Source organism: Solanum verrucosum, unplaced genomic scaffold (assembly GCF_900185275.1).
Source record: "Solanum verrucosum unplaced genomic scaffold, falcon-dt-bn FXZP01000253.1, whole genome shotgun sequence".
Classification (NCBI taxonomy): domain Eukaryota; kingdom Viridiplantae; phylum Streptophyta; class Magnoliopsida; order Solanales; family Solanaceae; genus Solanum; species Solanum verrucosum.
In genome coordinates, this window is record NW_026019984.1 from 2749700 (window position 1) to 2763973 (window position 14274).

At 35.4% G+C, this 14274-nt stretch overlaps 3 protein-coding genes across 3 annotated transcripts; 1 reads left to right on the top strand and 2 right to left on the bottom strand.

The window, feature by feature from the left end:
- Positions 1-680: 680 nt before the first annotated feature.
- Positions 681-5935, top strand: LOC125818158 (uncharacterized). Its single transcript, XM_049497695.1, has 4 exons — positions 681-871; positions 1776-1893; positions 2475-2536; positions 5824-5935. Exons 1-4 carry the CDS (start codon positions 743-745, stop codon positions 5929-5931), a joined length of 417 nt encoding a protein of 138 aa, XP_049353652.1. The 5' UTR covers positions 681-742; the 3' UTR covers positions 5932-5935.
- A 2033-nt stretch (positions 5936-7968) lies between these two features.
- On the bottom strand, positions 7969-9461 carry LOC125818302 (zeatin O-glucosyltransferase-like). Its single transcript, XM_049497845.1, has one exon. It carries the CDS (start codon positions 9450-9452, stop codon positions 8055-8057), a length of 1398 nt encoding a protein of 465 aa, XP_049353802.1. The 5' UTR covers positions 9453-9461; the 3' UTR covers positions 7969-8054.
- Positions 9462-12462: 3001 nt separating this feature from the next.
- Positions 12463-14073, bottom strand: LOC125818045 (zeatin O-glucosyltransferase-like). Its single transcript, XM_049497552.1, has one exon. The coding sequence runs from the start codon at positions 13980-13982 to the stop codon at positions 12579-12581; it is 1404 nt and encodes a 467-aa protein (XP_049353509.1). The 5' UTR covers positions 13983-14073; the 3' UTR covers positions 12463-12578.
- Positions 14074-14274: the final 201 nt, after the last annotated feature.

Here is a 14274-nt window from a genome sequence, read left to right on the forward strand (position 1 = left end):
TCTCAATTGAGGAAGTTTTAAGATGTCTATTTAAATATTATGCCTTCTTTCTTAAGTGGCAAATAACAAAGTCTTGAAAAATTTATTGTTGGTTGGACTCACATTATGTTATAATAAATTCTTGTTTAATTTTCCATTCCCTTTTTTGTATTTATTTTGGTTATGATGTTGCCAATGGAATATATAGACATATTGTTGTATTAGTTTAAACTTGTAAAAGTTTTTAAATTGATGAAATTATTCAAAGATATAATTATATGAGTTCAGTTGTTATTGGCATAATAATCTCAGATTTTGTTTTCCTTAAAGTCTCAATTGATGTTTTGAACTTTTGATCAAGATGGAAATTTGAGCATACAATATTTACAAAAATTAATTGTATAACAAAAATAATATTTGCATAGTGTATAAGTGAATTTAAAATACATGAATAGATATTTCAAATTTGACATCAATTAATAAGTAAACACTTCAATTTTGAATATGCACATCTAGACACTTCAACTCGTCCTTATCGAGTCAATCAAACACTCTCCCTTACAAAATAATTATCTAAACACCTCTAAAATTTATGTGTAACGTCAAAATTAGATGTCCACGAGACGCAACGGGTCGAGTTGGAGCGCTTATCAATTAAAAGTAGCATCCAAATTAAATTAACCCTATGAACACATAAAGTGGAACACTATAAAAGAGAGAAAACCCGGCGAATTTTCTCATTTGATTTTTTGGGAAGAAGAAGATGGACTACAATCTGGCAGCACTGAAAGTGTTTTGCTCACAGCTAAACAACGCCAAAGCAACCACAACACAACAATCACAGGCAGCTTTCACTCTCTCCGGCATTCTCTTTCAGCGTGTCTGGCTCCAGGTCTCATTCTTCCTATCCCCCTTTCATATTCCCCGTTTAATTTGCTTCGTTTTCCCTATTTTATTTGAAGAATTAACCTAATTGGAGCTTCAACAACCGAGGAAATGAGATCTCTAGCTTGCTTACGATTTGAATAGAACAAAATGAACTTTTCAGATAGTAAAATGAAGATCATTTGTAAAAAGGACATAAAATAAAATAAAAAAAGTTTGTAAAGAGCTGGAAAACCCTCCTAGATCCCACATTTTGTGCCGAGTGTCTATTGAAAAGGTCTGGGTACATCTTATCCATCAGCAGAGCTCACTTGTGGGATTAGACTGGGTGTGTTGTTTGTTGTTGTTGTTGTATCAAGTGTATGATCTATCTATACCATTTAGGAAGGAAAAATGAACTATGTTGTTGTCATTGTTGTTGAAATAATTGTGTAGTTGCTCCTAGGTGCGGCTTAGTGGTCGATGAAGTGGGTTGAGAACTATGAGATCTCATGCTTAAATTCCAGCCGAGGCAAACATACTAGGTGACTTTTTCACATCTATCTTAGCCTTAGTTGACAAAGTTACATGGTACTTGTTGCTGCTGGTGGAAGGCAGCAGGTATCCTATGGGATTACACTGGATATGTCGTTGTACCAACTATAATTGCACCGAGGGTGTGGCCTAGTGGGGAGTGAGTTAAGAACCATGAGATCTCAAGTTCAAATTCCAGCTACAGAGTCAAAAACACTAGGTGATTTCTTCCTATCTATGTTAGTCTTGGTGAATAAAGTTACCTGGTACCTGTTGCTCGTAGGAGTTGGCAGGTATATGCGCGCAAGCTTGAATAAGTGTTCTTAGTCTTTTTCTTGATAGTAGTATTTGGGAAGCTCTGGTCAGCTATTTGTGAAAAGATCCCATTTTAACTGCAGGGTATTCTGGTTTCAACACCGACTACTGACTCCTCCGGCCGATTCCTCCTCGACGATGGCACAGGGGTCATTGAAATCCAACTTCTCAGTGACTTCCTCACACTTTCTTGGGTGAAAGGTCAGTAATTGTTAAGGGAAATTACACATACCTCCCATGAGGTTTCAAATATTACACAAACAAACCCCTTCCTTCAAATTTTGTGTGTTAGACATATTTTGCTTAAATCATTTGATCTACTAATGCAAAGATTTGCTGGGAGTAGTTTGATTTATTTTTTTAAGTATCAAAACTATTGGTAACTTTATTTAATCTTTTCATGTTGCTTTTAACTCCTTGAAATGATATCCTGTTTAATTTTAAGCTTGTCTGTCCCTCATTATTTTGTAGATACTTTAGCTGTTCTCTACTTTTGACTTTTTGCTTTCATAAATTTGGAGTTATTAAGAAAAGTCGAATGCGTCAATGAAAGGATTAGTTTCTTGATCTAATATAATTAAGTTAATTTATAAACGGCTAATCAGTCTACTTATAAACTGTCAAAGGTCTGTGAAATATTTGGAATCATGGGGAACTCTATGATACAGGTTGAGATCTCAAGGGATCATTTCTAATCATCCCTTTATTATTATGTTCCTAGTATTTTTACAGTTGTTCTCTACTAATAAATCTGTACTTGTGCTTGCCTTATTTTTTAACAGGAATGTATGTTATGGTTGTTGGACTGTATTTTGTCCAAAAAGGCAGCCTCCCTTTAGTTAAGGTAAAAAAGGATAACCTTTCCCTCTAAGTGACTTCCCACTTCATTCATGTTAAATTAGGATTTTTTTGTGTTAACTTGCTTTAGTGTGGTTAAACATTTTGGTTTGAGCTTATTCGGGGTGTTGCGTCATTGACTGCATCAATTGATTAAATTCGTAAATCTGTTAATGGCAATGTTGTTTTTGAGGGTGATTGCCCAGCTAAAAGTAAAATAATTTCATGTATTCTAAATTCATCTCCAATCTACTACGAAACAAAGTTCTGCATTTGGTGTAATGCTCCTGAGTCCCCAAGTTCTTAATCCTGATCTCTAATACTGAATTCTTATTAGTTTAGTACAATATCAAGGTTTACTTTTACTCTCAACCTTAGCAATTAAGGTGTCTTGCATAGCATGAATAGGAACCTATACTGCACAAGTAAATCTAGTCTCTAAAGACAAAAAGGCAAATGGAGGGGTTGCTTTTGAGGGAGGGGGAACGAGAAATATGTAACTATTACTCCACTCCATCTGTCAGTGTTCTTGTTCAATTGAATAAGAGACTCATTAATGATGAGAAAATCTGGAAGAGGTTTTGATGAGAAGAGTTGCAACTAGACAAGACCTAGCTTTTGTAACTATTTTATGCTGTTTGAACCAATGTCAGCGAAAAGTTGAATTCAACCATAACAGCATTGTGGAATCATTCGTCATATCAGAATCGTATGCTACTACACTTTGGAATTGGTCAATCAAATCTTTACCTTCCATTAAGTGCAAAGAGTAGCTTAGTTTTTGAATCATGTTGCATCTTTTATGCGTTAGTCCAAGCTCTATAGCAGAAAGCTGAAACGGCGTACCTATGTTTGTTGCATTAAGCTCTTAGTAGCGGCTGGTGGGCTAGCCCTTTTGAAAGCTTAGTAGCTGCAAGACCTGTCAAGTTCCCACTTAATTGTGCCAATGTAGTGCACTTGGTAGCATTCCTATCTTCCTAGGCTTTTCTCTGAGCTGTTCAAGCCATTCAGGGTTAAAACAGAATGACTTGTATCGTGTTTCTTCCTAGTGTGATTTAGCAGATTATGATATATATTCCTTTTCAGCATATTCGTCATTGGGATATTCTATGTTGCTGTAGTGGAGGACCCGTGGATATGTTCACCTGTATAAGACAGACGTACTATGATAGACTTCCATCTCAGAGATCCACAAGCTACCTGGCAACAATACCATCAAGCATGCTGTAGAGTGCCCATGCTATTGATGCCAATAATACTGTGTAGATTTATGCTAACGCTGTTGGAACTCCAAATGCCAAATTAATGTAAAACCTAATACTCATCCTTCGAGGTTACTGATTCTCTGTCTAATTTAGTGGTGGGGCTTGGGACTGTGGAAGGAATTGTCTGATTGTTACTCATGGAATAATATTAATATCGCAAGAGAATGAATGGTGACCGGAGAAAATAGTGGTAGAAATTTGTCTCCGAAAGTGGAGGGGCTTCAGAGGGTAGAAGGAATTGTCTCTGTTACTCATGGAATAGTATAAATATGCAAAAGAATGAATGGGTGACTGGAGAAAATAGTGGTAGGAAATTCGTCTTTGTAGTTAAACCATCTATTCCGCCCTATTGTTTCTGTAAACATTGCCCTAAGTTATACTAAAGTGATTTTGAAAGAGAGAAAGGTATGTTGAGCTCATTTATATCCTCTATGCCTTTGTCGTCAGGCAATATAATTCAACTTTATAAGGAATGGTTTAGCTGTGTCACTCCTGGAATATTATAAATAGCACCAGAAGAATGCTCACCAGAAAACTTAGTGCTAGAATCAATTTTCTTTGTCGTTGAACCATCTTTCATTTGCCATACTCTTGTTACTACAGACGTTGCACTACAACAAGAACAACAACATATCCAATGTAGTCCACAACACAAAGTGAGGTCTATGGATGGTAAAGTGTATGCAAACCTTTCCCCCACCTTAGAGGTAGAGAGCTTGTTTCTGATTGACCATCGGCTCAAGAAAAAACAGTCCAAAGCAAATCCAAAAAAAGAAGTAATTGAACTACAAAAAACAACATATAATAACAAAAAACAACAAATAGTAACAGAACATAAACTATGATAATCGAGGAACAAGGGACAACAGATAGTAATAGAAATCGAAGGACAAGAAACTATTTGAGCAATACTAAGACTACAAATACAAATGGATAGCAAGACAACGCCATCGTTATCTACTAACCTTTTACCCTAATCCGTGCTCCACACCTCCGATCCAAGGTCATGTCTTTGATAAGCTGAAATTGCAGCATGTCCTGTCTAATCACTTCTGCCCAATACTTCTTCGGTCTACCTCTACCACTCCTGAAACCATTCCTAGCCAACCTCCGTACTGGGGCATCCGTGCATCTCCTCTTGACATATCTAAACCATTGCATCTTGTCCTCCACCTTGTCCGGATATACTCATTTCTAATCCTATATCTCCTAGTAGGCGCACACATCCACTGAGCTGAAGTAATAACTAGAGTGATTTTGGAAGAGAGTAAAGGTATTCTGAGCTCATTGATTGTTGGTCTAGCAGTATAGATCAATTTTAGAATCATTGTTTTGCATTAAACATGAGCTTGCACTTGGGTGAAACAATAGCCATCTTTGTTATTGTTATTATTGATAGAACAGAAGCTAAAGCATTTTCAGACCATTTCAATTCAGCTGTTTTGAACTATCAATATTCATACCAAACGGTCCAGTTTGGCAGTGTATTGAAGAAGCATTCATGCTGTAATCTGATAGAAGGCCATATTTTCTGTACCCATTCCTTCACTGAGGTAGAATGTGTGCAGTCTACAAACTAGATCACCAAATTAACCTATCAGACAAGAATTAAGATTGCTTGCTCAGCATAAAGAAATGTATACAACATGAATATATGTTTTAGATGGAGGGCAAGATAGTTTTCGTGGAAGATTGTACTCCTTCTGGCTTCTTAATCTTATCAGAATGTAGTACTTCCACACCTTTCTGCACCAAACAAGAGCAGACAATGATTATCTTACGATCGAAAAACTATTAGCTGAGCTTGGTGCTTTCTTGCTGATTTTAAACCTTGTGAAAAAATTGAAAACAATGTTTGTTAGTGGATTTTTACTCGAAAATCTGCAGAGCAAGTATATTTTGTTCTTAAGTCTACGTGTATTAACATTGCCTTCTGTGAATATACATTGCTGTACTAGGTTTACGATGTCTCTTGTTTTCTGTTGTTAACTTCTTATATGATATTCCTAAGCATCTTCTCCCGTTTCAGATACACAAAATTGTTGATCTTTCGCCATTTCCTGACCGAGAATCGATGTGGTACCTAGAAGTTATTGAGGTATTTAAACTCTTCTACCAACCTCTATTTGAAGAGTAATAAAGAGTTAAAGGCAGCAAGAAAAGGGACATCATACGAGATCTTGTATGATTGTACCAAATGGAGTTCTAGTTCATATATTACTAATAACCTTTTTAGGGGCAGTTATGTTACATTCTCTCTGTTTCAATTTCTTTATCTTACTTTCCTTTTTAGTCCGTTTAAAAAAGAATGTTCATTTTCTTTTTCAAACTTCCGACTAGTTTTTTTTTCCAACCAAAATTGTCATCCATTAATTCACTACGGATACAATATATTCAAAGGATCGTACAATATCATTCACGATTCAACTTGGGAATAGTCTTTCCCAAGAAAATCCAGATAGCAAAGAAGTTGAAAACTTAGCTACTAAATATTCTACTAATTGTTTTACTACAAATCATTGTCAGCACCTCCCCCAGCTATTTCTTACAAGCATAGTGACTGCACATTATAGTCTCTTGATTTAAATTTTGAAATAGAGCAAGAGCAAGGTAAAAAGGAAATAGTTGGTTATATGAGCCGGGGTGAGGGTCTATTGGAAATAGTTTTTCTACTCCATAAAAGTATGGGTAGGGTTTATATACACTCCACCCTCCCTAGATTCTACTTGTGAAATTATATCGGTTATGTTATTGTGAAGTGTTTCATATTTTAAAACTAGAGATGTTTTCAATTTCATTCATCAAAATATAATGTATTAAACTATATGTTATGCATTTTTTTGAAACATTAAATTTATTGTGCTCTCTATTTTAACTTGTTTGTCTATTTATTTTTTTTGGCTGTTTCAAAAAGGACATTTTTTTTTTCAATTCATGAGATGACAGATTGAGATGTTTTGTTCCCTCCGTCCCATTTTATGTGACATTTTTTTCTTTTTAGTTCGTCCAAAAAAGAATGTCATTTTACTATAATTAGAAATAATTTAACTTTAAAATATTCATTTTATCCTTAATGAAATGATTTTCAATCACACAAACATCTAAGGATCGTTTTAGATCACAAATTTCAAAAGTTTTTTTTTAAACACCATATTAAGTCAAACGATGTCACATAAAATGAGATGAAGTATAACGTTTTGAAGGTGTAGCAATCAAGAAGTGTCATAAATGTAGGGTGTGTTCCGTAGGTAGGAGGGAAAATATTTTCGTATTAAATTGGTTAAAAAATTTAAAAGGAGTATCTTTATATAAAAATAAAGAAAATAACATTCCTAACAAAAATATAATATATAAAAAAATAAGCCGCACTGTCTCCTCTTCATTCTCACAAGTCACAACCACCTCCCCCACCAAATCCCAACTCCTCCATTGTCCCATGCCCCACCGCCTACCCTCCACTCCTGCAACACTGCCCTAGCCCCTGCGCTCCCTTCCTTATTACCCCATTCTCATAATTTTGTTTAATATAGATCCGTCACGATAGATTTGTCTATCTCTAGTCCTGGCTAAAGACATATTTAATAATAGTTGATCATTATATTAAAAATAATTATTTTATATTAGTTGATCATCATACGAAATTAAGAAAGAATTAATTTTTTTTCTATATTACTCTTACAAATAATTTTTTTGAAAGTGTTCACATTTAGTTGTCAAATTCTCAAGAAATTTTTCAAGGGATTCTTATTTATAATATCTTAAGCACCGCACAAAATAGAAAAGCGATGAACATGTGGCTCGAATCCAATGCAAAACATTAGAGAAAAAAAAGTGTAGATCATACACAATTTTCAAAAAGTCTTCAAGTATCATGCAAGCATTAAATGATTGATTTTACATTAGAATGTGTGATATATAAGTCAAACAGAAACAACTGTTACATCAGTTCTCCAAAACCTCCCTTCTTAATGAAGCATCCCGCATTACATTGGTTTCAAAAAAAAGTGCCTCATTCCAAGAGGATGCAGTGTAAGTGGCATACTTTGACACCAATATTAATGACGAATTGAATTTCGTAGGTAGAGATGAATCACCAAAACACAAATTTAGCATTTATTCGAAATTTTGAAAAATAATTGTATTTTAAAAGGGAAAAACATTTTGATATATAGAATTATTCAGTACTTATTTCATCCATGACAAAAGGTTTTAAGCATGCACAAACATGGACACAACCGTTATTTGACGGAAAAAAATAATCTATCTAGTGATGTGGGCAACAAAAGATTCCATTTCCTTGTGAGTTACTCCACCCTCCATCACTGCCAACTTCACTGCTTCCTTGAGCGCTGTAGCTTTCCGTTTCATCTCCTCTCCCTCCGGAGACGCCATTAACGTTCTCACAACTTTTTCAACAGTTTCTGCAGGCACCACTTCCTTTCTTCGCTCCCATTCTCTCACTGGTATACCAATTTTCAGTCCTTCAGTTATGAACAACGCATTTCTAGGCTGATCAGAATGCATTGGCCACGCCGCTATTGGCACTCCCATTGAAATACTTTCTATACAAGAATTCCATCCGCAATGACTCATAAATCCGCCTGTTGACGGGTGTCCTAAAATTTCCAATTGTGGTGCCCAATCTCTCATTACAAGTCCTCTTTCCGATACCCTCTTCTCATATCCTTCAGGCAATTGATATTTTCGAACTTCACCGGAGAATATATCTCCTTTATCTGCGTCCCTCAGGACCCAGATAAATCTCTGTTGACTTACTTCCAGCCCAATAGCTAGCTCTCTGATTTCATCTTCGGATAACGAAGTCGTTGAACCGAAGGAAACGAAAATCACCGAGCTAGCTGGTTGTTTGTCGAGCCACTCAAGTGAATAATGGCGGGTTTCCTTCTTGTCAAACTCCAGATTTACAGGATTGAATGGACCAAGAGCCCAATTCTTAAAATCCTTAGAAATACTCATTTTCTCCGTCAAATCAAGGTACATTCCGTCGATTACTCGAGAAGTACTGTAAATATTCCCAGCATCCTGAATTACATTTAATTGCTTCATAGCAAATTCTATGACTTCAGGAGAAGTACACCCATCTTGAGACGGAAGTTGTTTGAGTACAACTTCAGCTTCAGGAGGTACAGGTGGTCTAGCAGCCTCCCAAGTATATGTAAACATAAGATAAGCAGAAGCAGTGTGTAAACAGTAACACTCTGTATTGGGTATTTTGGGTACATCTTGAACCACCCAAGAAGTGAGAAAATCGTGAACAACTATCACTCTCCTCGATATCGAAGCCAATTTATTTACTAGATCTGTAACTGGGGTACGTAGTTGCATTGAAGATTTGAAAGCAGGGACGAGTTGTGAAGGGAATTTGATGGATGCATCTGGGTTTGGAGGAGGGACATCGAATGTAACAGGAAAATCAATGAAATTGAGATATGGAGTTTTCAATGGGTTCCAGCCGGCAGCACGGGAGTGAGCTTGCCGGACGTGAGCGGTGGTGCTGACGTAGTAAACGGGGATGTTGGCGGAGGAGAGGCGGCAGGAGAGTTGGAGGGCTGGATGGAGATGGCCTTGTGCAGGAAGAGGAACTATAACTACAACGACGTCGTGTTGTTGATTTACATGGTTTGTTGTTGATGACATTTTTGGAAGGGAAGACTGAAGAGTAAGAAATGTTGGGCAAAATTTTTAGTGGCTTCTTGGTTAGCTCAATTTGGAAATCCACATCTAATTTATACAAATAATTTTATTATTATTATTATTATTATTATTATTATTATTATTATTATTATGTTATAATATGAAATTCATTAACTTATTGAAAATAATTGAAGTCAAATGGATGCCAATGTGAATTCAAATTTTCTTGTCCAAATTACTAATCTTGGTGCTCAAGTTGCTAATTTTGGTGTTCAAGTTATCCTCCTGTTATAGTAATGGTAATAACCAAGTAATTGGCTTATAAATAGCCAAACAAAAAAGTGAAAGAAAAGTATTTTGCCTACTTTCTTTGAAAATATTTTGAAACAAAAAAGTGAAAGAAAAGTATTTTGCCTACTTTCTTTGAAAATATTTTGTTTTAAATGAATTGGCTACTTGATCCCAAAGTATTTCACTTGACAAGTTGGTTATAGACCTTTACATATTTTGATACTCAGCAAATGGACCACACATGTATTCTCTCTGTAGTATTCCCTTCATTTCAAAATCTCACCATTTGCTTCTATAAAAGAAAAAGAAAGAGGAGTTCTCAGAGAAATATAAGAATCAAGCAACTTCACCTAATTATATTTTTGTTGTGGACGTTTTTTTTTTTTTTTAGAGAAGACTTGTTTAAATTTAGAGAAATATTTTACGTAGCTAAAATAGTTTTTTAGAATAGTGTTTAGTATGATTCAAGTATTGCTTATACAGAATCAATATATAAATTATGTTATCGTTGTTATTATATCCGTATTTTCCAACAATCTAAGAAATTGTGACAAATAATAGATGTCCTAAAACTATTGATGATGTTGATACTGGTGCTATCCTGGCCACTACTTGTTCCAGTTGTTCTGTCCGATCTTTATAGTTTATAGTAAAGAAAAATACAAGCATGTAAATGAACATGATTATAAGCTAAAAACTAATAATTAAGTCATCGTAAAACATGCACCTTAATGCAAAATAATATTTGAAAGAAATGACAATCAACTAATCTAAAAATATGTTCGCTGAAATGGATGATATAATTATTGTGGTCTTTTCAGATAAAAATATTAAGGTCAATGTGAGAAACTGAGTGATATGACTCTGGTGCTACAAGGCACATTTATATAACAAAAATAATTTTGTGTCATACATCCAAGTTGAGAAAGGAAAAAAAATTATTTATCTTGGAGATTCAAGAACAACTACGTTCTTAAAAAAGAAAAAATTCTTCTTAAAATTCACATATGATAAAACTTCGACATTGAGTAATGTATTGCATATTTTTAATGTCCACGTCAATTTGATTTCTGTGGAATTATGAAGAAAAGGTGGAGTATTTTTTGTGGACAATGAATTTTGTAACTATGACTTATTATGCTTAATATTTATGATGTTTTAGTAAAATAAAAAAATGCATCTACTTCTACTTACATAGTTCAGTCTATTTCTTTATGGCATGCTAAAATATTTTACATAACTAAAATAATTTCTCCAAAATCAGTACCTTACTCGATTCATTACATGTACTCAATTACTAATATATATTATATTATTATTATTCCTCAACACTTCGGCAAAAGAAAAATAGTTATCAGATTTGTGAATACATGCACACACACATTCATAATTCCATAATGCGTCTCAAATTGATAGTTTATTGATGCAATTGATAGATAGTTTATAAAGGAAAGTAAGATAATTGAAATATGATTATTTTTTCTCAATGAAAATGAGACAATTTTAGTTCCTACTCTTAAATATATATAGTAGTATACTTTATCAGCAAAAATGGCAAAAACGAAGAACTTTTCTGGAAATTATCTAATCTATGAAATAATTTTTTATTTTTATATAATGTCTTATAATACTAAATTCTTTAACTAAATTTATTACAGAGAAGCAAAAAAATTAAAAAAAAAATGGCGTGATGAACAGAGGGAGACCTATGAAGATTATGGAAGTGGGGGGCGGACAAGCCTTTGCTGTTTTATTTTTTTAATTTGTGGTCATAGGGCTTTTGAAATGTGTTTCATGCTTTAAAATTGGATACTTTTACCCTCACAACTATAGCCTACCACCAAATCCCAGCCCCTCCATCTCCCTACACCCCCTGCCCCACCCTAAAATGGAGCTACGAATTCAATAGTTTTTTTCCGTAGACTCTATATTTGTATTGCTATATTAAATAAATATATATGCATATTAACTTGTGAACCCCTAATAAAATTGATTGATGGTTCAGTGGTAAAAAAGAGATCGTGGAAATATTTGCCATACTATATCAACAAAAGTCTCTCTATTTTTAAAAAAAATTAAACATATTTTGCAGTATTTTCCTGACTTCGCCTCTGCTCCACCCCTGCACCTCCTTGCTCACTTCTCATATGTTTTGTTTGATATAGATCCGTTATGATAGATTTGTCTATCTCTATTCTTGGCAATAGACATATTAAGACTTTGTATGGACGGGCATTAATGTAACTGTTGTTGGTAGGTAACAAATTCAACTGTGGCTTGAATCCAATACAAAATCATACACAAAAAAAAAAAAAAATCATACACAAATCATCTCACGATCACACAATTTTTTTTTAAATCGCATCCTAACTAACTTCTCAAAAGCCTCATTAGTGCATGATGCATTTCGCATTCATGCAAGTTTCAAGAAAGTACCACATTTCAAGAGGGTGTAGACGTGTAGTGTAAGTAGCATACATTGATACCAACATTAATGACTACGAAGAATGAAACTTTACGACATGACAACAAGACAACAAACGAATTTTATGGGGGTTTTTCTGGAGAGAATGGTATAAGCCACACAGATACAATTTTATCGTTAATTTGAAATCTATAAACCATAACTCTCCTTCTCACGGAAATAGCAACAATTCATGGTAGAGCGGAAAATAAGAAAATAATTGTATCCAATAACATTAAGCAATTACTCGAGTTCAAAGAGGGCAAACGTACTTGAAAGATAGAGTTGTTCAAATACTTATTTCGATACAGGATGAAAGGTTAAAGTACGCATAAACTAGCACGAACATCACCAATAAAACGAAAAAAAAAAATCTATCTAATGATGTGGGCAACAAAAGATTTCATTTCCTTCTGAGTTACCCCACCCTCCATCAATGACAATTTCACTGCTTCCTTGATCGCTGTAGCATTTCGTTTTATCTCCTCTCCCTCAGGAGAGGCTAGTAAAGTTCTCACAACTTTTTCAACAGTTTCTGCTGGGATCACTTCATTTCTTTGCTCCCATTTTCTCACCCATATCCCGGTTTTCAGTCCTTCAGTTATGAACAGAGCATTTCTAGGCTGATCAGAATGCATTGGCCACGCTGCTATTGGAACTCCCATTGTAATACTCTCCATACAAGAATTCCACCCGCAATGACTCATGAATCCACCAGTAGACGGATGTCCTAAAATTTCCAATTGTGGTGCCCAATCTCTCATTACAAGTCCTCTTTCCGATACCCTCTTCTCGTATCCTTCAGGCAATTGACATTTTCGAACTTCACCGGAGAATATATCTCCTTTATCTGCGTCCCTCAGAACCCAGATAAATCTCTGTTGACTTGCTTCCAGCCCAATAGCTAGCTCTCTGATTTCGTCTTCGGATAATGAAGTTGTTGATCCAAAGGAAACGAAAATCACCGAGCTAGCTGGTTGTTTGTCGAGCCACTCAAGTGAATAATGGCGGGTTTCCTTCTTGTCAAACTCCAGATTTACAGGATTGAATGGACCAAGAGCCCAATGCTTAAAGCCCGAAGCTCCCATCATTTTATCCATTAGATCAATGTACAATCCTTCGATAACTCGAGATGTACTGAAAATATTTCCAACACCAGGAATCCTTGCAGCTATTTGCTTCTTAGCAAATTCTTCGAGTTCAGGAGAATTACACCCATCGAGAGACGGAAGTTGTTTAAGTACAGCTTCAGCTTCAGGAGGTACAGGTGGTCTAGCAGCATCCCAAATGTAAGAAAACACAAGAAAAGCAGAAACAGTGTGTAAACAGTAACACTCTGCATTAGTTATTTTTGGTACATCCTGAACAACCCAGGAAGTGAGAAAATCATGAACCACAACAACTCTCCTCGATGTTGAAGCCAATTTATTTACCAGATCTGTAACTGGTTCACGCAGTTGCAATGAAGAATTGAAAGCAGGAACAAGTTGAGAAGGGAATTTGATGGATGCATCTGGATTAGGAGGAGGTACCTCGAATGTTACCGGAAAATCGATGAAATTGAGATTTGTGGTTTTCAGTGGATCCCAGCCGACAGCACGCGACTGAGCTTGACGGACGTGAGCGGCGGTGCTGACGTAGTAAACAGGGATGTTGGCGGAGGAGATGCGGTGGGAGAGTTCGATGGCTGCGTGGAGATGGCCTTGTGCAGGAAGAGGAACCACAACTACAACGACGTCGTGTTGTTTTTCTACATTGTTTGTTGTTGTTGCTGCCATTTTCGGAAGAGAAGTGAGTATGCAATGTTGGGCAAAATTATAGATGTTTTTTTGGTTGGCTCAAAGGTACTCTTATTTGTAGTGCAAAAAGTCCTTTTGCTTTAGTGAATTTGGTAGGTGGAATAAAGAAAAAGGAAAAGGTTCATACTCCCTCCGTCCATAATTATTTGTCAGGATAAGATCATGCACATCCCTCAAGAAAAATTTAATACAAGGTGTAATTTGATTAATATAACCCTACTATATCAAGAATACCAAAAGTCCACATAACTTTTCAATTGAACTACACAAT